General features: G+C 47.0%; 1 protein-coding gene across 1 annotated transcript in view; it reads left to right on the forward strand.

Annotated features, from left to right (window-relative positions):
• The first annotated feature begins 3,053 nt into the window (after positions 1–3,053).
• Upb1 (beta-ureidopropionase 1) overlaps positions 3,054–23,150 on the forward strand; it is a 34,911-nt gene continuing 14,814 nt past the window's right edge. Inside the window, exons 1-4 of the mRNA XM_051153225.1 lie at positions 3,054–3,188; positions 4,614–4,736; positions 13,002–13,173; positions 15,308–15,395. Coding sequence (XP_051009182.1) covers positions 3,085–3,188; positions 4,614–4,736; positions 13,002–13,173; positions 15,308–15,395 — 487 coding nt within the window. The 5' untranslated portion in view covers positions 3,054–3,084. The remainder of the gene's footprint in view (positions 3,189–4,613; positions 4,737–13,001; positions 13,174–15,307; positions 15,396–23,150) is intronic.

Raw genomic sequence — 23,150 nt, forward strand, 5'->3', positions numbered from 1 at the left:
GAGCACTGGATGTTCTTCCAGAGGTCCTGAGTTCAATTCCCAGCAACCACATGGTGTCTTACAACCATCTATAGCAAGGTCTATAACAAGAACACTGTATAGATAATAAATAAGTAAATCTTCCTAAAAAAGAAAAAAATGCAGAAGACCGATGGCCTTGAAGGATGCTGAGCCCTTTTCTCTGATGTGAGTGGCCATGATTTTTTTTCAGTCTTTTCTCCAACTTCAAATTATATTTTGTTTTATTAAATAGTTATTAATAGCTGGGCACGGTGGCACATGCCTTTAATCCCAGCACTCAGGGAGGCAGAGGCAGGCGGATCTCTGTGAGTTCCAGGTGAGTTTGGTCTACAAAGAGAGTTCCAGGACAGCCAGGGCTACACAGAGAAACTCTGTCTCAAAAAACAAAACAAAACAAAAGAAACAAACAACAACAACAAAAAAAAAAAACCTATCAATAACAGATATGCAAATTTGCTTCTTTGTAAGCAGCCCTAGTCATTTGCAGGAGAGGGAGGTACTGGTTGTGACAGCCTTTGGGATCCTTCCTAGAAACTTCTATTAAGAGAAAGCAGGATCCTATCTTCACGGTAGAAGTTTCAGAATGAGGCAGAATTGGAGTTTACTAAGTAAGATAAGGCGTTAACGCTTGATGCTTTCCCAGGGGACCTGAGTTTGGTCCTCACCCTCCATGTTCAGCAGGGCCTGTACCTCCAGATCCAGGGGTTCTGATATCCCTTTCTAGACACTGAGGGCACCATCACACATGTGATGAACATCACACACATGATGAACATGCAGACACACAACATGCATATGCATAAGATCTTAAAAATTAGAAATAAATCCCCCCCCAAAAGAAAGGCTTTAAGCCCTGGGGTGGGGCAAGCAGGCACCCACATGCCACATGCGTGTACACACACACTCACACACATACACACACACTCACACTCTTCGGCACAGGATACCCAAGACATGGACATTGCTTTTCAAGAAATAGTATGCTTTCTGTGTGTGGAAGGGAACATCTTTAATCCCAACACTTGGGAGACAAAGGCAGATGGATCTGTGAGTTTAGGTCAGTCTGATATATACAGAGAGTTCCAGGCCAGTCAAAGATACACTAGAAGACCAATTTAAAAAAAAAAAAAGAAAGGAAGCAAGGAAGAAAGAAAAGGAAGGAGGGAGGGAGGGAGGGAAGGAAGGAAACAGTTAAGTGTCTTAACAATAGCCATATGTGAAATTTCCCAGCTTCTAAAGTTACATTGTTTAAAAGGTTAGGTATCCAAAGGACCCCTAAGGATCCCAAATTCTGGAAGCATAAGTCGCTTCTTTAACATAGAATAGTATTTGCAGAGACACTGTACCGTCTATTTTAAATAGTCTCTGCGTTAGATATAATACCTAACTATGTCAAGTGTGGCACAAGCTAGTCATCAGAGAGGAGGAAACCTCAATTGATATAAAGGGGGAGGAGGTCCCCCTCAGTCACAGTCATAGGGGAGGGGAGCAAGGAGAAAATGGGAGGGAGGGAGGGAGGATTGGGAGGATACAAGGGATGGGATAACCATTGAGATGTAATAAGAATAAATTAATAAAATTAAATTTAAAAGAGAGAGAGAGAGAGAAAATGCCTCCCTAAGCTGTAGGCAAACCTGTAGGACAATCTTAAAATTAATGGTTGATGGGGTAGGGCGCAGCCCAGTGCTGGTGGTGCCATCCCTGGGCTGGTGGTCCTGGGTTCTATAAGGAAGCAGGCTGAGCAAGCCATGGAGAGCAAGCCAGTAAGCAGCACCCCTCCATGGCTCTGCATCAGCTCCTGCCTCCGGGTTCCTGCCCTCACTGCTTTTAATAATGGACTGCTATTTGTAACTGTGAGTAAAATAAACCCACAGCATATGCAGCTGTGGGACCTACACATGGAGGGCCAGCTGTCTTTCCATCTGTCTCTACTGTCTTTGTGTTATTCTTTGTGAAGTCTCCCACACAAAGCGCTTAGTTTCTAGAAAAGGAAGACACCAGAAACTGTCAGATAACATCAAAGCAGTGATAAACTGAACTATTTTAAGCCTCACCCTCTCTCCTCCAGAGCCTGTAACAAAGAATGCCCTACCACTGAGCTAAACTCCTGCAAGGATGTAAAGTGGTCACCCCATTCCAACGTCACAAAGAGAGAGCGACAGATGACCCATGTAACAGGATAACTCCCCAGGCCACGGGGACTAAATCAGGGTTCGGGACTGCATCTCCCACCATTCTGTCTGGAGTGAAGGTGGCTATGATGTCGTCGTCGCTGACGGGAGGTTTTGTAAGCGAACTCTTCTTTAGCTCCCAAGTGTACGACATCTGTGGCCTAGAGGGAACAGCAAGAGGATCTTTAACCATCACCACCTCTGAGAAAAGTCTAATGCAGCTGGCAAAGCGCCCGCATGGGCATGCGTACTGCAGAGAGATAGAGATCCTGAAGTGGCATCAGAGGCCTTGGCATCCGGTGTTCTGCAATAGTTTCTCCAAGAAAGTGCCTGCGGTACCAGCTTGCATCACTCATTTGACCTGTGGCTCAAAGGAAGCCTAAAGCACGGCGTGGCCACAGCGTCAGGTCTCTGGACTGGCCCCAGAAATACTCACACGCCAAACTATTGCTTCTTGGCCATGAGCAGCTCCGTACAGTAAGGCAGCGCTGCTTGCTACACTGCTCTGCTGGCCAAGACCAAGGTCAAGTCACCTCAGCCCCGGCCCCACTCTCTGCCTATCAAAGATCTCTAACTGTACCTGAGAAAAAAGGAAGAGGGAGGAAGAAGGAGACACCTGGGCTAGGAAAAGCTGCCAGGGAAAGCCTCCAGCTGTGCCCCACACTCGCAAGTGTGGCCCCAGATGGAGAGCCAGTAGAAAGGTTCAGCCCGGAATGTCTGAGCGCGGATTGGCTCTCAGCAGAGGTGTTGTCTGCACGTGAGCCCTCCTCCCCACAGAGCACCAAATCCAAAGCTGCTGGAGAAATGCCAGGCTTCTGCCCTCTTCTCCTCATATTTAGGGCCAGAGGGCAGGCCATTCCCGTGGGACACCAGAACCCTGCAGCCTCTGGCCATGGCGGGACCCGAGTGGCAGTCCCTGGAGCAGAGCCTGGAAAAGCACCTGCCGCCTGATGATTTGGGCCAGGTGAAGCGAATTCTCTATGGCAAGCCGACTAGGTCAGAGACCCAGAGGCTGAGTTTGGGGGATTTGGAGGCACCTTGTGGGCGGCGGCGGGGGTGAGGGGAGGGGGAGGGGGAGCAGAGGGAAGGGCTTCTGGGATGCGAAAGGCTGTCATAGATCGGGTTGAGGTCTGTGAGGGTCTTTAGGGGTGAACTTCCACCGCCACCACTCCACCCCTCACCCCCCCCCGCAGCTCCCACCTTGTGTGGAACAAAATAAGAAAGGGAATTTCCCACCCCAACAGTCCTCTTTCCCTAAGCTACTAGATTTGTTGGTTTGTTTTGGTTTTTCGAGACAGGGTTTCTATGTAGCCCTGGCTGTCCTGGACTCGGTTTGTAGACCAGGTTGACGTAGAACTCACAGAGATCCACCTACCTCTGCCTTGCGAGTGCTCGGATTACAGGCATGCGCCACCACACCCAGGCAGGAAGTTACTACCTTTGACTCAGATCCCAGCTTCCTCGCTTATGGTGGGATTGGGTCTGTCCAATACCTCCAACTAAGGTCCCCTGAACCCTCCATCCTGCTGTGATCCAGGAGCTTGGAGATGGAGGCCTACTGGATCAAACTAGCTAAGGAAGCTTCCAGACTGCCAAGCCAAGAGAGTTGACAGCACAAGTTTTCCCACTCTGGGCACGCTGGCAGTAGATCACCAGATTTTTTTTCTTCTTCTTCTTCTTCTTTTTTAATTTTAGAGTGGTGCTGTTGGGCATGCAGTATAACAGAGCTGGAGAAAATGCCCCCTCCTGGTCTTTCTTTTTCAACCCGTTTTCCTGGAACAACCAGAAGGCTGTCTTTGGATGGACTGTACCCTTGTTTTGTTTAAACCCTGTAAGGGGTTGTCTAGGCTGTTAGAGTGAAATGTGAACTCTGACCTTGCTAAATCTCTGTCCATTTACAGTGGCCTGTTCAGACCTCCCCCAAAGCTAACCTGTTTACTCTATGGCTCTAGACTGGGCCCCTCGGGGTTTAGAACTACTCAATGCAAAGTATCATTTCTTGTCCAACGGCAGCTCCCTGCACTGAGCCCTTGCACTCGCTGCACTGTTCTGCTGACTAAGACCAAGGCCGACTCACCTCAGCCCCGGCCACCACTCCCTACCTTTCAAAGATCTCTAACTGTACCTAAGAAAGGAGGAAGAGGGAGGAAGAAGGAGGAGACACCTAGGCTAGGAAAAGCTGCTAGGGTAAGCCTCCAGCTGTGCCCCACACTGGCCCAGATGGAGAGCCAATAGAAAGGTTCAGCCCGGAATGTCTGAGCGCGGATTGGCTCTCAGAGGGGCGGGAGGCGGGTGTTGTCTGCAGGTGAGCCCTCCCCGCCACAGAGCACCAAATCCAAAGCTGCTGGAGAAATGCCAGGTTTCTGCCCTCTTCTCCCCATACGTAGGGGCAGAGAGCAGGCCATTCCCGTGGGTCATCAGAACCCTGCAGCCTTTGGCCATGGCGGGACCCGAGTGGCAGTCCCTGGAGCAGAGCCTGGAAAAGCACCTGCCGCCTGATGATTTGGGCCAGGTGAAGCGAATTCTCTATGGCAAGCCGACTAGGTCAGAGACCCAGAGGCTGAGTTTGGGGGATTTGGAGGCACCTTGTGGGCGGCGGCGGGGGTGAGGGGAGGGGGGAGGGGGAGCAGAGGGAAGGGCTTCTGGGATGCGAAAGGCTCTGTGGGGGCAATGATGAAGAACCATATTAGGCTGACAGACACTATAGATCGGGTGAGATCTTTGAGGGTCTTTAGGGGTGACGCTTACAAACTTTGTGCTTCCACCGCCACCACTCCCCCCTCCCCACCCCACCCCCCGCAGCTCCCACCTTGTGTGGAACAAAATAGGAAAGAAAGGGAATCTGTCCCTTCAAGCTATCTTGGTGGCCACCCCAACACTCCTGTTTCCCAACTTCCTCGCTGGGGGTGGGGGTGGGTCTACCCAATGCCTCTAACTAGGGTCCCCTGACTGTGACCCAGCAGTTCAGAGATGGAAGCCTACTGGATCAAACTAGCTAAGGAAGCTTCCAGACTGTCAAACCAAAAGAATTGACAGCACAAGTTTTCCCACTCTGGGCACGCTGGCAATGGATCACCAGATTTTTCATTTTATTTAAAAAATTTTAAGAGTGGTGCTGTTGGGCATGTGGTATAACAGAGCTGGAGAAAATGCCCCCTCCTGGTCTTTCTTTTCAATCCGCTTTCCTGGAACAACCAGAAGGCTGTCTTTGGATGGACTGTGCCCTTGTTTTGTTTAAACCCTGTAAGGGGTTGTCTAGGCTGTTAGAGTGAAATGTGAACTCTGACCTTGTCAAATCTCTGTCCGCCTCATTGTTTATATTGACTTGTTCAGGCATTCTCCAATCTTGCTTGTTTGCTCTACAACCTTGTGCTGATGACCTTGCATTAGGACCTTGACCGGCCCAAGATAGCTGATTAAATCAGTGGTTCCTGGCAGCTTTAGGGTTCTGCAGGGAGCCCCAGTCCACTCAATCTGCCATAGCAAGTGGATGGTAGAACAACCTGATTGACATTTTGACACATACGCCCTCAAAAAAAAAAAAAAAAAATACCCTCTTCATAATCTGTGAGGGGCTAGATGACCCTGAAATGCTCAACCGTCTACTGTACTTACAAGATTAGTCAATCATTTATGGGTGTGTGAGGAAGCTCAGCGGCCTGCAGGGCATGCCAGAGGCCTGGGTTTCCACGACCCCATACAAAGCCCCAAACAACAGCAGCAGCACATTAGTCACAGAGAAGTGTTAGAAAGGAGGCTCCCAAAAGTTCTGTTTGTTTAAGGAAGCAAGAAGTATCTCAGCCCAATTTCTAGAGATGGAAATCGCTCTGTTTTAAGGGTAAAGTGAGCACGTTATCCTTGGAACTGAGTAAGTTTGCTGGTGTCAGAGGTAAAATCGAGGTGCGTTATTAAAAAAGAAAATATTTCCCACAGAAGCGGCTGGTACAGATTCTGGGTGAGGCCAGGCCAAGGACTGCCAAGACAGAGGGATTGTATCAGCATTTGGAGAGCCACAGAGCAGGGAAATGTTGTTAATAGAGGGTAAAACGCTGACCTGCAACTGCCAGGCCCTAACCCTGGGGTTTGGCTCCCAATGGCCAAGCAAGCACCCTTCTCTTGTTTCTCAGTCTTGTCTTAGGTTCTGTTTCCCTAGCGACCTTTTCATGTTTTCTCTCTTAAGATGTGAACCTTCATACGTGCTTAATTCCTGTGCCTGGGTGAGGTTTGGCTGTCAGTAGAATCTTCAGCTGAAGATAGATAATTATCCTATCTTTAAAATCTTAAAAACTCCTCTCACTAGACCTCTTGCTTGTTCTTCGGGGGCAACTTGCTTATGGCCACTTCCCTAATCATCGTAACTCCAGATTCCACTGACAATGCTTAGGAAATATCTGCTAACTGAGAGAGGTACATGAGTGAGTGTTGCCTACACTAGGACAGACGAGGCCCCGAAGAACAGAACCATTAATCCTGTAAGCATTTGTTCCGCACTTATTTTTGCTCAGGACATCAGAGTCAAGATTAGTATGCCTCTGTTAGTGGCACATGATCCCTGCCCATGTGTGTGTGTCAGGGGGGAGGTCTTTTTGTTTATTATTATTAATTAATATTTATTATTACTATTATTTTTGCTGATGGCACTGAGACCCAAACTCAGGGTTTTCTGCACACTAGGCAAGTGCTGAACATGACTACAGAGATATCAGAATCTGACCAAATGCTTTAAAGAATTGATTTTCAGTAATCTTAAAATAAATGTACAGAAATCCACTTTTTTTTTTTTTTTACTGTATTAAAGACCTCACAGAAGTGAAACCTGAATGTCCAGAGCATCACTGACAGAAATATTAAGGAATGACACATAGGTACATCCATGAGGTTTCAGGAATATCATATTGGGCAGAATGAAGGCTTAGCAGATAAACCAGGACGCCTTGGTCACCCAGGATAGGGACCTCATTAAAATAATGCTAGCAGCTTCATCTGGCAGGATCCCCTGAAAGCAGTAGGCTGTTTGGTGAATGGAGGCTGTTGGGAGTAAACTAACTCACTATTTACCAGAAATCATCAGAACAGGAGATCTCATTCAGTGAAAATGGTAGAATGCAACATTTTGGGGCCTTTAAGGTTCAACTGCTTGATCCCTCTGGTTGGAAAAAAGAAAAAGAAAAAAAAAATAGTTTCTTCATTTGTAACTGCTAATTTTTTAAAGCCAAATATGTGCCCAGTAATGTATGTCATAGAAAAACAATCATTTGATTAAAAACAAATGATAAAAAGACACAGACATGGTGCAGTGTCCTGTAGGTAACACAAGGTCTCGGGGGGTGGGGGGGAGTGGGCAGTGTCAGCATTGTTTGCTGTGTGGGAGTGGGTCTTACAAGGATCTCCGGGAGCTTGGGTACTGTGTTCAGATGGTCATTCACAAGGGGAGAAAGAGCCAGTGCTGCACTGGGGAAAGCTGGGAAGGAGTGTCCGAGATCTCTACTTTAAATATTTATTCTAACCTGAAAGTGTAAGGCAGAGAATCTTAGAATAAGGATGAATAGGTGGGAGGGCGCCAGGCTGGGCAGGGAAGCAGCTCCAGGTGGCACGCAGATGTCCGTCTGTCCGTTGCAGACCTCTGTGACTCAAGTGATGAAAAGGTAGGGAGGTTCCTAAGACGTTGAGCCAGAGAACAGGGCTAAAGAGGGCGATGGAGACAGAGTACTAAGGTGAGAAGACGTTTGTGTGGAAGCTCACTGATGAGGGGAGAGGGGCTGTGCATGCTCTCACATACACACCTTTCTCTGTTCCTTAAATGGCGGAGACCTGATCACCATTAATGGGACTGCGATGGGTCTGTGCACCCTGGGAGGAATGTTCAGGCGGAGTATCGTGTGTTGTTGAGCAGTAGGAGCGTGAGCGTGGTCATCTTCAGGTGATTTTGTGGTCGTGTGAACTTGACAAAGGGTGCTTGCACCAACCTAAATGGTATAAGCTAATCCCTTGGCCTAGGATTTTTTTTCTCCTTTCTCCCTCCCTTTCTTTCCTTTCCTTCCCTTCCCTCCCCTTCTTAAGATTTTTCTTAAGTGGTGTTAGGGATTGAAAGTCAGGAGAATTGGGGTTTTTTGTTTTTTTGTTTTTGTTTTTTGACTTATCATCATCATCATTGTGATAAAACACGATGGCCAAAAGCAATTTAGGGAGGAAACTTAGGGGTTATTTCAGCTTACACCTCACAGTCTATCCTGAAGGGAAGTCACGGCAGGAACTAAAGGCAGGACCATGGAGGTTAGAACTGAAGCAGAGGCCACCGATGGGGTGCTGCTTACTGACTTGCTCCTCACAGCTTGCTCGGCCTGCTTTCTTACAGACCCAGGACCACCAGCCCAGAGGCTGCACCACCCAAAGTGAGCTGGGTCACCCCACACACACACACACACACCCATCACTAATCCAGAAAACACCCTACAGGTTTGCCTGCAGGCCAATCTGATGGAGGCAGTCCAGCAATTGAGACCTTCTCTTCCTACACATGTCTGGATTTTGTGTCAAGCTGACAAAAAGCAGTCAGCACAGGAGGTAGGGACCACTGACCTAAACTGCAATCCTTTGACATAGACACTTGATGTCAAGCAGGATTATGCATGTGAGATATGAGGTTTCTGTTAGTTCAGTACAATGTCCTGCTTGATATTAAATGGACACTAAAGTCCATTCTAATTTAAAAGTGTAGTGTTTGCAGAAGCCAGTAACACTGGCTATTATGATAATAATAATAACACTGTTTATTATGATCCAGTTGTAGGCTCAATTTTCTTATCAATTATATTTTATTACGAACTTATTAAACGAGCCTACCTCCCTAACAACCCGATTAGCCCAATCAGAAAAGGAGATTAAAGAACACTATAATGAAACCTTAAGGATATCAGCTCCAAGGAATGATTCTCCTGGTGTAGTCAGCAGGATTTCAGCAGACCTGAAATCCCACCAGTGTTGTTGCTGGAATCGGCAACAGTAGCTGGAACTTCAAGCCTCAGCTGGAGTCCAAAGCCTTGAAGCTTTCCCTGGAGCAGTTCTCTTTAGGAGCCTCTTGAAGTGCAGGCATGAACAGCCAGAAACCAAGTCCCAGCAAAAAGCCGCCTCTCCTGTTTTGTGTGTGTGTGTGTGTGTGTGTGTGTGTGTGTGTGTGTGTGTGTGTGTGTGTATACACACATATATACATACACATATGCACATACATACATACACACACATATATGTATGTATATATGTGTGTGTCTGTATATCCTCTCAGTCTGTTGAAGGATGTCTTTCACCAAGCTCCTCCACAAAGTAGTTTGACTTCTAAGTGGAAAAACATCCTGCTTTCTCACATCTAAGTGGTAAACATCCTGCCCTCTTCTCCATCCCACACTTGGGATCAAAACAGAAACAGGTTTATCTCCACCTCATCAAGTGTTCTTTTCTGTACATAATCGTATACACTGGACTTTTATACAACTGGCTATACTGCGGATGCTTATACCAGGGTCACTACAAACACAGTAATATAATGGACTATGATATCGTGACAACTAGATATCACAAGGTGACCGGAACTTTTCATGTCCACTGTAGTTGTAGGGGACTGAAGAAACCTATGCGGTCCCTCACTGATAGAAAAGTCGTCACGTCCACATTTCTCTGTGTTATCAAGTGAAGCAGGCAGGATGAAGAGCAGACAAAGTGGAACGCAGCCATTCTGTTTGTAATTCCTGATCCTCTTTGGAAGGACACAGGAAACATTAAGAGGGCTCTTTCCGAGGTTTGGAACTAGAACGTGGGGAAGACTTACGTTTCATTCCCCCTGTGCTGTGATTTCCCACTCCGAAAACATGCTTCCTTTGTAACCGTGTCCCAGCTTAATAATTTAAAGCGCTAAAGGCAAAGAGCCGTTGGAGGAAGAGAGATGAAGATACCGAAGTGAGAGGCAGCCGAGGCAGCAGAAGCCTAGGGCCCTTAGGCTAGGTCTGCCTCGACCCTAGTAAGGATGGGGGACCCAGGAGTGTGGGTTGGAGCCAGGATGAGAAGTAACAAGCCTTCCTCCTTGAAGCTGGGGCTGAGGAGAGGGGAGCCAAGAGTCTTCATAGCAAGAGTGAGAAGCAGAGACAGGGAAAGCAAGTACAGCAATGGTTCTCAACCTGTGGGCCTCAGGTCACATAGCTGATGCTCTGCATATCAGATCTTTATATTACAATTCAGCACAGTAGCAAAATGAATTATGAAGCAGCAATGGGATCATTTTATGGTTGGGGACGTCACCAGAGCATGAGGAACTCTGTTAAGGGACAGAGCTATATGCAGCAGGAGATACCTGAGTGAACTTGAGGCTCATTTTCTGGCTTCTATTTCTTCCTGGGCTTTGATTTCATTTAGTGCTTGTATGGGTTTTTGATTTTTATTTGTTTGTTTGTTGTTCTCTTTTTGAGCTTTGACATCATCAAGTAGGTGGCTTTTCAGGGAAATGTATTGCCCATGGGTCTGCAGATTGAGGTGTCATTAGTAGGTTTAGAGTCTGGTAAGGGCCCATTTCTGGATTTATAAATGGTGACTTTGTTTTGTTGTTTTGTTTTGGTTTTTTGTTTTTTGTTTGGTTGGTTGGTTTTGGGTTTTTTTTGTTTTGTTTTGTTTTTTGTTTGTTTGTTTGTTTTGAGACAGGGTTTCTCTGTGTAGCCTTGGCTGCCCTGGTTGGCCTCAAACTCACAGAGATCCATCTGCCAGTTACAGGCATGCACCACCACACCCTTGGTGACTTCTTTAATAGGAGTGCTAATGCCATTTGTAAGGCATCCACTCTCACAGCCTAGTCACAGTCTAGGCCCTCTCAGAGGTTGGGATCTCAGTACTCCAAGTGATGGTGGCGGCACATATTCATTCACTCACATTGTCCGTGAAGTGTCCCTCAGACTCCTCCAAACCAAACCCTGGCCTTGAGTGTAGCATTGGAACTCCTGGATGCAAACAGGATAAGGAAGGAAGATTTACAACTTGGAATAGCAGGTCGGCCCAGTGATCTTAACCACCAGTAATCATAAAAATAGATAATGTTGTCAAGATACACAACCCTACAGCCAAAAGCAGGTGACTGGAGTATCGAGCAGGCCAGGCCGCCACCCCTCAGGCTCAGGAAAATGTGTGTCTGCAGGGAGCTGGGAGTGATCCAGTGCAGTCTCATGGCAGGCTGCAGTGAGGGCAGCGCTAGACTCAGATGGAATTGAGGAGGGAAAGAGAGATTAAAATAACGGGATGATGGTGCTCCGAAGACAGACAGACGGCTGTGGGGTATGATAGAGGGAGATGCAAACCAGCCAGCCAGGCTTGCTGCACCTGCCATCTTCCCCTGCGGAGACCACAGAACACTCTGGAAGGGCAGCCCCGAGCCCATAGCCTTTGGGAAACTGACACACACAGCCTTTCTTCTTTTTCTCCCTGTGTCGCGTCCACAAGTGGCTCCCGGGAGGCTGTGGGACTGTTTCCACCAAGGAAGATTTCCCAGGGCCTGAGACCCACAAGAGAGGCCCCTCCACGCAAGGGTGGGAGGATTCTCTGAGGCAGTGCAGTGAGGAGAGGCCAGGTGTGGGCAGTGCAGCTATTTCTAACCTGCCAGAGGAAAGGGAGCTTTGACTGCTTGAAAAGCAGGCTGATTGTCAGGGGCGGAACCCAGCTCAGAGCTGTCATGGAAGCTCCTGGCAGGGGGTGGAGACAGGGGGCTTGGACTGACAGGGCTGTGATTTGGAAAGAAATGTCTTTAAGAGAGTGACTTCAAGTAGGAGAGGAATATTATTCTTAGGTAATGCCTGTCAGGTTATTTTTTGATGTGTTCTTGGTATTTCATAATCATTTTGCCTTTAGATGGTGAGCCAGTCCTGGCCATGAACTGTGCCCTGGGGTTTCACCCCAGCCCTGGGCATGCACCAGGCATTGGGGGTATTGGCTGCCTGACCCACGGTCTCTGTGGTAGAAAATCAATAGTCCTCTAACAGTTAGTGATGGACCACAAATGCGGGTGAACATTTACACTTGCACCCTTTCAAATCCACCCAGCACCTACCAGGCACCCACCCGGCACCACATGGAACCAGCTGAAGGCATATGAGAGACCACTGTTCTGGGATGTGTCTCTCTCTCTCTCTCTCTCTCTCTCTCTCTCTCCCTCCCTCCCTCCCTCGCCTCTCTCTCTCTCTTTCTCTTTCTCTCTCCCTCCCTCCCTCCCTCGCTTCTCTCTCTCTCTCTCTCTCTCTCTCTCTCTCTCTCTCTCTCTCTCTCTCTCTTTCTCTCTCTCTCTCTCTCTCTCTCTCTCTCATAGCACAGCTAGCCCACACTCCAGGATCCACATAGCTCTCTGATCTTGCTTCAAAAACATTTTTTTTTTTTTTTTGAGCCAATTCCTTCCTGTCTGCGCTGGCCCCTGGGACTTCAGTCTTTACCCTGCTCCTCTGTAACTCCAGACACCAGCCTGTTGATTTCCAGTACTTCCTCCCCAGGCCTGGTCAGGGCTCCTGCATGCTAGAGTCTCCCAGTTCACTATCAGTGAAGTGTCCATTCATGTCCCAGCCCTACGGCTCTACAGGTCTCTTGGCCCTGCGCTGGAAGCTTTCCAGAAAAGATACCCAGAAGTCTTCTTTATCTGATAAACAACTACAGAGGACCTAGGGGGATTTTTTTTTCTCCTGTGTTGAGTCTGAGCCAGGGCTTCACACGTGGTGTCATTCCCCCAGGGGTGGGTTAAGTATATTGGACTCTTTGAAATGTCTCTCTGTCTCTTCTCTCCTGCCTTTTCAGGGATCTCGATCTCCCCAGACAAGCTTTAGAAGCCGCAGCACAAAGAAACTTTGAACTCAAGGGATATGCCTTCGGGGCAGCCAAGGAGCAGCAGAGAAGCCCCCGGATAGTTCGCGTGGGGCTGGTTCAAAACAGAATCCCGCTCCCCACTTCTGCACTTGTGGCAGAACAGGTGCTGTCATGTTTTCTTTTTTAACGGTACACACGTAAACGGGGCTCTGGCTTGTCCCGCTGTGCAGTCTCTAGCTGGCCGAGCTCAGGATCTGCAGCGCACGTACCAGACGGGCAACTGGGTCATTCCTCTCTGTCCCGTCTTCTTCCTTCAGCCGTGTCTCCAGCTCTTCCCTCTGGCTCCTACCCTTTTTCTCCTCTTCTCCTTCTCCTCATCCTTCAGCTTCTTCTCCCACTCCTGATCTGAGGACGCTTCACTTACCAACCGGGAAAGCGCCCCTATGACAGCTCAAACTCGCCACAGGATGCTTCCCGGCAGAAGGCCGCCTGCAGGTGTGCACTGACCACTACCAACCTGTGTTTTTCTGCTTATCATAAAGCCAGGAGCTCACTGGGCCTACGTGCTTAGTAACGTGGGACTCCATACTTACTAAGAGTCCTACAGGTTGCGAGAATCTGGCAGATACTCCTTTACCGGATAGTTAATCAACGTAGTGGTATTTTACAGTTCCCTAAAATATCATGTCACAGATGCAAGTAGTTATTTATACAGCTTTTCACAGCTGTACTTTTTTTTTTTTTTTTTAAGGTTTTGCTGGCACTTCGATGGCATTGTCTATAGAGGTTATCTCACCATAACACTTGGTCATTCTTAAGCGTTTTGCAGGAAACCTTGGGTCACTTGAATTCCAGGCCAGACTGGTCCTATGTTTCCATATACATGAAAGAAGGGTAAAAGGACACACACTACACATGTACACATTCACACACACACACAAACTACACACCACACATGCACACACTACACACCGTACATGTACACACACACACACACACACACACACACACACACGATGTAACTATCAGTTTACTTTTCCCTTGGATTTGTTGTTTGTGAACAAGTTTGTCATCTGCATTGTCAGGCTGCAAGGACAGGGACACTCTCACCCACACTGTATCTGGAAGTAACACTTTGCGTCTCAGTGGTGCTGAGCAAATATAGGTTCATATGCCTGAGCAGAGCTCACGGCCTCTAGGGAAGAGACTGTCGCATAAGAACACAGGAAAGTATGTGCTCCTTGGAGTTTCAGCGTGACTCCCCCAACTTTTTTTTTTTTTTTTTTTTTTTTTTTTTTTTTTTTTTTGAACAAACATATCTTCTTGTCTTCTGGGAGCCAGACCCTGTGCTGAGGACACAAAGTATGTTTTCTTTTTCCCCCCAAGGAGCCTGCAGGGTTCTCTTGAGTAACAAACAACAGAGGAACCATAGCACCACCATGTGACTAGTACTGCCTTAGGGATGCCCACCAACAGCTGAGAGAGGTTGTAGGGGGGCGAGGTGGGATACGGGTGGCACCTTCTAGAAGATTGGAGAGGAGAAGGTGGCACACTCCTGGCCAAGACCACTTCCCAGTGCATTTAAGACTCAAACCAGCCAGAAACCAGATTTGACAGGGCAGCAGAAGTGGCTGAGCAAGACCACTGAAGCTGTGTGCGCAGGATGGTGCGGAGGAGACAGCCCTTGATTCAGAGAGTAACTGGCCTAGGGTGTGGGATGGTTGTTTGTGTGGGACGGTACCTGAGTCCTGGAAGTACAGCCATACTCACTCACACTGGTCAGCAACACCATGAGAAAAGGTGTTGCTTCTCCATCATAGGGGGTGGGGTGGGGGTGGTATATGAAGGATAAAGGTTGGGGAGAGGCCGAGTCCCTATCTGTGGAGCCCAGAGCTGTTTTCTTCCATCTTGCAGGTTTTAGTCTGATGAAAATGACAAGCAGGTCAGCCAGGCGTGGTGGCACACGCCTGTAATCCCAGCACTTGGGAGGCAGAGGCAAGTGGATCTCTATGAGTTTGAGGCCAGCCTGGTCTACAAAGTGAGTCCAGGACAGCCAAGGCTACACAGAGAAACCATGTCTCGAAAAAAACCAAACCTCCCCACCCCACTTCCCCCACCCACCTACCCCCCCCCAAAAAAAATAACAAACAGGTCACAAACCTCCCACCCCCTTTTTTTTTCCTTCACACGTGACCAGGTGGGAGTTCTGCTGTTCCGTCTGCACTGGGGTAAATTCTTTAAAGTTGTCTCAGCAGTAGTAATGAACCCACCCTAATCCTTGCTTTTTATATTGCCAGGTCTCTGCCCTCCACGAACGCATAGAGGCTATTGCTGAGGTGGCCGCAATGTGTGGAGTCAACGTCATTTGTTTCCAGGAGGCATGGAGTGAGTCACTACCAAGATTCTTTCTCGGCCCCCTTTAAACTGCTGAGCATCCTCCCTCAGGAGTATCTACTGCCTGAGGTTTTTGGGTTTTTTCTTAATCTCCTTTTTTTGTTCTATAATTTTTGATTGGTTTTTGTTTGTTTGTTTTTTGAGACAGGGTTTCTCTGTGTAGCCCTGGCTGTTGTGGAACTCGGTCTGTAAACCAAGCAGGCCCCAATGCACAGAGATCTGCCTATCTCTGCCTTCTGAGTGATGGGATGAAAGGCCTGTGCCACGGCCATGTTTAGGCATCAAAAAATTATAAGACAATAGCTGACTAAGTACCTTTGGCCAGCCTGGAACTTGCAATAACCCTCTTGCCTCTGCCTCTTTAAGTGCTGGGATTCCAAGCACATGACAGGATGGCAGGCCTAGATCATATCTTGACAACATTTGAAAGCAAGGAGCCTGCGTCTCCCCATCGTTCACCCCTCCCTGCCTTTACCTCTGTGGATCGGGGTGAAATTGCCAGTAGCCAGGCATGTTAGCCTTTTTTCTCTGAGCACTGAGGGATCCAACCTGGGCTGTGCACATGCCAAGCACACCCTTTCCCACCAAGCGTCATCCGTACTCTTGTCCTTGGCTTTTGTGAAGTCAATCCAGCTGCTCTTCTTCACCTCCTAATGGCAGCTCAGGGCCCCCCAGCCGCCTGCCTTAAAGAAGACCGACTTTTCTGTTGTATACATTTTTGGTGCCACATACCTTTTTTTTTTTTTTCTTCATCTTGTTATGTTTTCATTGTCAGGAAGATAAAATGAGTCCATGGTCTGTTATCATTAAAATAAAAAAGTATGTATTCTGAGCCTCATGGTAGTGGCAGAGGTGCACACCTTTAATCCCAGCACTCAGGAGGCGGGCAGAACTCTGTTGACTTTGAAGCCAGCCTAGTCCACAGAGCAAATTCCAGGCTAGCCAGGGCTACACAGAGAAACCCTGTTTCAAATAGCAAGAAGGAAAAAAAAAAAAAAAAGTAAGTGCTCTCCAAGAGACAGTGCTTTCAATACTTGGTGGTCCCCTCGGAACTTCTTTTTGTTTCTGAAGCTACTTCTTAGTTTTCAGCTTTTTAGACATTTCTTTGTGGCGTGTATGTATATGCACACACATGCACGCATCATGGGGAGGTCAGAGGGCAACCTGCAGGAATCGGCTCTCTCTCTCTTCGGCATGTGGGACCTACAGGCTGAACTCAGGTTGTCAGGCAAACTCCTTTGTCCATTGAGTCATCTTGCTAGTCCCCTAATTTTTCAGTTTCAAATCATCTGTACACCCTTCATCACAGTAAACATAACAATCCTCTACACATGTACACCTTCCCTGGCCTGGGCCCATTCAGCCTCTGCCAAGCCATTTTTTCCTAAATCACTGTTTTCCCTACAATTTGCTTTGGGTTCTAATACAATTCCTGTCCTATACTTTCTATCAGTTTCTAAGTCTCCTTACCCTGTTTAGACTCCATAAGTAAGCTGCCTGTCAAGTCCATCTCAGAAAGAACCTCTCAGGCTTTTGACTGCTTTGGTCTGATTTGCCCCCCTTCTGCTGGCTACTCAGACTTGTTTGCTTTTCTCTAGAAGATTGTAGGTCTTTTGGTCTTGCTAATATTGCTATAGTTTGTAAGGGTGTTTCATTGTGTGTACCTTTTTCAATCGATTATTCTAGATGCTTCCAGGAGTCTTTCAGTATAGATACTTCTGTCTTCCTATGTTTTCTTGCATTCTTTTATTCCTTGCCAAAAAGCAAATTTATGATCTTAGAGGATTTTGTTTGGTTTGCTGAAATAGAGTCTCACTATGTAGCCCTGGATGTCCCGAAACACTCTATGTAGACCAGGCTGGTCTCAAACTCACAGAGATCCACTTGCCTCCGCCTCCTCGGTGCTAGAATTAAAGTATGCACCACCATGCCAGCTATTTTAGAGTTTTTAATTAATTTTATTCTAAAATCAGGCTATAACTTCTTTCCATAAAAGAACATGTTGAGATGAGATGAGCAGAAAAGCTTGGTTTTATGGAGAGGTCTGTATAAAGTAGAAACAAAGAAGGGAGAGGGGACCAGCCATTTCACAGCACTTTCCTTGTAAATTAGGGACAAGGAGAACAGTAACTGAGTGGCAACATTACTTTGCACACTTTGCTTTGGTGAGGGTGGAAGCAGAGGAGATGGTACTGAATCTGCTCTTTTGGGGAAATTGGCTACCATCTATTTCCAAAATAAGGCGATGAACAACAAATTTGCTATGTGGTATCATGAATTTTAGCATAAGTGACACCATTTTGAGGTTCAGTCCGATCTGTTGGGCTTAGACTAAAATGATGTCCTCTTACAATTTTTATTTAACATTTCTCTGCCCACTCCATATCTTCACTTCTGAATAGCCGTTAGGGCCTGTCTCTAGCCTAGTTCTAGAATTTTCTACTACTTTTCTACTTTCTTCATTACTTTGCAAAGTACATTATATATTTCTTCTTGCTCCACTTTCTCTTCTTTCATGTAGACCTGCACTAGAGTACCACAGGACAGAGTCAATACTATGCTGTCTTGAAGTCTCCTCTACCAAAGAAATGAGTCCATTACTTTTAAATTGAGCCTCAGGCAAGTTCATAGAAGGGCATAAAACAACCACATTCTCTGCTAAATTATCACGGGTACATACTCTCTCTAGCCTAGTTGCTGGTACTGTTCTCCTGTAAAACCTCTTGAGCTAGGCCTTCCAAGTCCATGTTGCTCTCAGCTCTGTCATTCAGTCTCCTATTGAGCTACCCAACTAAGCTCTGCTTACAGTTTTCAATCACTTTTCTAAAGTTCCAAAGCTTTCCACATTCCTTAAAACAAAGAAAGAAAGAATCTGTCACAGCAACTGCCTTACTCCTGGTACCAATTCCGTGTTAATTACTTTTCTATCACTGTGATAAGCACCACAACCAAAAGCAGCGTGGGGAGGAAAGGGTTCATTAGATCTTAGAGGTTAGAGTTCATCCTGGAGGGAAGTCACGGTGGAAGCTCAGGGCCAGAACCTGGAGACAAGAGCTGAAGCAGAGGCCATGGGGGAACACTGCTTACCGGCTTGCTCTCCATGGCTTGCTCAGCCTTTCTCGTACAACTCAGGACCACTTGACTGTGCAAAGCCCAGAGGTTTGCATAGTCTCCTGCACACTGGGTCCTCCCATATCAATCACCAATCAAGGAAACGCCCCCACAGGCTTGCCTACAGGCAATTTGATGCAGGCATTTTTCTCAATGAAGGTTCTTCTTCCCAGAAAAAAGGTCTAGCATGTGTCAATTGACAAAAATCCAACCAGGACAGTCACTGAGCCTGAAGCGCATCAAGTTTGATAGATTTTCTGGCCAATAAGCTTTAGGAGTCTGTCTGCCTTTCTCTATCCCTACCTCTCCGGCACACCCAACTATTTTTTATGTGGGTCCCAGGAATCCAAACTCAGGTTGTCATGCTTGGAGGATGCACTGTGCCCATGAGCCCTCTCCTCTGCCCTCACCCTTTCCTCTCCATTGTCATACTCTGAATGGATGGGAGTTCTTTTACCCTGAACCCCGCCTTTCGTCACAGCTTGGTCTTGTCTCATGTTTGCAGCATCCTCTCTTCCTTCCAAGGACACTACCGTTAAGTAACACTTCATCCCCTTGTATGGTCCTTACTTATTCTGAGCCGGCCCCTTCATTCATACGTCCGCTTATGTTTCAGAGGCTGAGGATTAAAGGATGAATACTCCACAATGAGCATCCCGAGAGACTTGTCCTCTGAGTGCTGCTTAGGATGCTCTGGCCTAGGTAATTCCAGGGTTAGTACCTCTTGATTATTTCCTCCAGACTGGTCAGATTTTTCAAGAAAAAGGCTCTACCCTCCTGCAAAGAAGAGAAAGAAGACAAATGGCAGTCTTTATGTTATTTGACCCCTGTTCTTGCTATATTCATCTTTTCATTCTTGCTTGACTCTCATCTGCAGCTTCCATTAGACTATAAAGCTCTATGAAACCACTGCTTGCCGTTGTTGGGGTTTTTTTTGGGGGTGGGGGAACTCTGATTCTCTTATCTATAGTGGCTATAATAATCCTTGATGTACAAAAGGCACTAAAGCATCTGTTGGATGATTTAACCAACTCTTTGCTTTGTTGGTTCTGGAACTCCTGCTCGGCCGTCAGTGCCTCACGCGAGCACTTCCTCCTTTATGAGACCCTGGAGACACCCCAGGGTGGTTTTGGTCCTCTGTCCTCCTAGATAGTATGGCCGTTTGTGGTGATTTGAATGAGAAATGGGCCCCCTAGACTCAGATATTTGGGTACCTGGTCCCCAGTTGCTGGTCATTTTGGGGGAGGCCATGGAGCAACCTTACAACAGCAATTAGAAGGTGTAACCTTAACGGAAGAAGTAGGTCACTGGTAGATAGCTCTGAGTGATTATAGCCTAGCTGCACTTCTTGCTCTCTTCCCCCCCCCTGCCCCCCCCCAACCCCTCTCTCTCCCTCCTATTATGGTTGAGACCAGACATGTGATCTCCCAGCTTCCTGCTCCGCCTACTGGCTCCACACCTCCCTGCCATTATGGACTCTCCCTCTGGAACTGTGGGCCAAAGTAAACTTCATATAAATTGGTTTTGGTTATGATATTCTTATTAGAGTGATAGCAAAGCAACTAGTACACCATCCAAGATCATAAGCTGCCTCTTTCTCTTTGCTCTTTTGATACAGAGTTAGTTTCTCTGGGTAACACAAGCTGGCCTCAAACTCAGGATGATCCTGCCTTACCCTCTGAGTCCCTGGATTCCAAGTGTACAACTCTGTCAGATCTAATCAATGTGGTTTTTCTCTAGGCCAACAGTTCTTGAGAACAGAGTAATGTCTTAATCATGAGGCTGACTCAGTGTTAGGTCTGAGAATATGGAGCCTGTTCCCCCATTAGCTGAAAAACAAAAATACTTACTGGGATTTTGTAGCCCCTGGCTTCCTCTAATCTCTATTCTATATCTTCTTTTGACATATTTATTTGTGTTGGGATATTTATGTCCACAGGAAAAGAAGCCATTCAAAGGGGAAAAAGAAATTTGGAGCCCTTAACAACTTGAAACGAAATCAGCCTGGGAAATGTTGTTCTCCAGGGACACTTAAGTCACTTCTTATGTTCTGGAAGCTGAGAATTAATGGCCATTAGGGAATATTTTTGTTATTAGCAGCTCTTCTTGCTGGATTCCTTAAAATGGTTTTCTTGTCTGGACTGAAAGGATGTTGGGGAGCTTTGAGCCTGGGACTAAGATTTCCTGGACTTCATTGGCAATGTCTTCTGTTCTGTGGGTCTGGCCAAATGGCAATGCTATTGCTCAGGTGTAGCCTTAGGACCAGCCTTACTAAGCCCAGGAGACATGTCTTCTCTTTCTTTGATGTAAAGGAGGAGGATAGCACTGCTTTCCAAGGTGTGAGAGTTGAGTTGCCCATTCTTGCGGTAGGCACCATGGTCTGATTCTCGCGGTAGGTGCCATGTTTGGCAAACATTGGCTGTTGTCACAATTCCTAAATAAGCCCCAAACCCCATGCTGACACAAATTAAACACAACCGGGTCACGTCATGAGGTGATGTGTTTCTTGAAAATAGGTCAGTTTGGAACCAGAAGAGCAATAGCAAACATCAGGAAACATCCATTCAGCCAGTCAATTTAAAACAAAAAGGAGATGGGCTCATGTAAGACAGGGATGTAGAGGAATTTTTATTCAGAACGTGGTTGCTCTGGCAAGAGATCACATCTGAAGACCTTCTAGGCTGGAATCCAGGAGACAGACACAAGCAGATCTGAGTTCAAGGCCAGCCTGGTATAGAGCAAGTTTCAGGTAAAGAAAAGGTGAGCTTATTAAGCAGTAAGTCTGAGAGGCTAAAAACATCCTAGGCCTAGGTTAGATTGTATGGAGGCTAGAAGCTTCCGGGACTAGGCCTAGGTTAGCAGACAGAGGCAGGAAGCCTCTGAAACAACTATTGAAACAGGTGAATAAAAGCTCCTTTTTACTCAGGAAGGTAAAGAGTGCTGAATGGGCCTGGTCGACATGCGCCGTACATCAAGAAAAAACAAACAAACAACTAACCAACAACAACAACAACAAACCAAACATCTGAGTAGAAAACAGCCAGGGCAATGGGCAGGGTGTGAACAAGGAAGAGAGATTGAGTCCAGAATCCCCAGGAGATGTACAGCAGGGCACTCAGCACGACAGGAACAGCAAACATTGTCATTTCTGCAGTTTTAAGGCTGAATCTAGCTAAGCCTTGTATAGGCTAAATAGGTGTCCTACCACTGAGCTGCTTCCAGGACAAGGAAAACATGTCTAATTATGGTGAGATATCAGTTTGCAATACACAGTGCCAGACAGAAAGATAACTGCGTTATTACAGTAAATTCAGATTTGCCCAGGGAATATAACAACATTATATATGGCTGAGATCCACTCCCCGTGTGATTTCTCAGACCCTCTAATTCTTAATTAGAATATATATATATGTACTCTAACTGCATATACACCTGCACACCAGAAGAGGGCATCAGATCCCAGTACAGATGGTTGTGAGCCACCATGTGGTTGCTGGGAATTGAACTCAGGACCTCTGGAAGAGCAGACAGTGCTCTTAACCTCTGAGCCATCTCTCCAGCCCCCTTAGTTAGGGTTTATATTGCTGTGAAGAGACAGCATGACCACAGCAACATTTAATTGGGGTTAGTCCCTTACTATCCTGGCAGGAAACATGGTGCCACAAAGGCAGATGTGGGGCTAGAGAGGTAGCTGAAGAATTCTTTTGGTTTTTTGTTTGTTTGTTTGTTTGTTTGTTTGTTCAAAACAGGGTTTCCTCTGTGTAGCCTTGCCTGTCCTGGACTCCCTTTGTAGACCAGGCTGGCCTGGAACTCACAGCAATACGCCTGCTTATGCCTCTGAGTGCTGGGATTAAAGCCATGCACTACCACACCCAGCTTTTCTTTTTTTCTGGTTTTTTTGAGACAGGGTTTCTCTGTGTAGCCTTGGCTGTCCCAGACTCACTCTTTAGACCAGGCTGGCCTCGAACTCACAGAGATCCGCCTGCCTCTGCCTCCCAAGTGCTGGGATTAAAAGCGTGCGCCACCACATCTTCATCTGCATACAGTACAAGTGAACTGTGAGCCGCTGAGCCTGGGTTTAAAGCACGGAGACCTGAAAGCCTGCCCCCATGGTGACACACTTTCTCCAACAAGGCCACACCCTACTCCAACAAGACCATACTTCCTGTGCCACCCCCTGTGAGCCAAGCATTCAAACACATGAGGCTATGGGGCCATCTGTATTCACACCAGCACATCCATGTACAGAAAAGTGCCGCTGAGAACATCAGATGTGTGGGGATGACACACATCCTGTTCTGTCTGTGTCAGGGTTAAGAAGAAGCCAATACAAACCAGTGAGCTTAGGCTTAGGGGTGTGTGATCCAATGGTGGAGCGCTTACCCAGCATGCATAAGGCCCCAGGTTTAAGCCTTAGCACTGAAAACAGTGGCACGGATAGTGCTAGTGTGGTTACTTTGCCCAGAGGCACATGCACACACCCACATACCAGAATAAAGCCAGCCCAACAAAGAAAGCACAGCCTAGCGAAAAGTGTCCACTGGACTAAAGCCCTGGCAGGGTCTAGCTAGAGATCCAGAAAAGAACGGCTTTATCTTTGGGTGTGCTTCTTCTGAATAGTGGTTTTCAAGCTTG

Source organism: Acomys russatus, chromosome 11 (assembly GCF_903995435.1).
Source record: "Acomys russatus chromosome 11, mAcoRus1.1, whole genome shotgun sequence".
Taxonomy (NCBI): domain Eukaryota; kingdom Metazoa; phylum Chordata; class Mammalia; order Rodentia; family Muridae; genus Acomys; species Acomys russatus.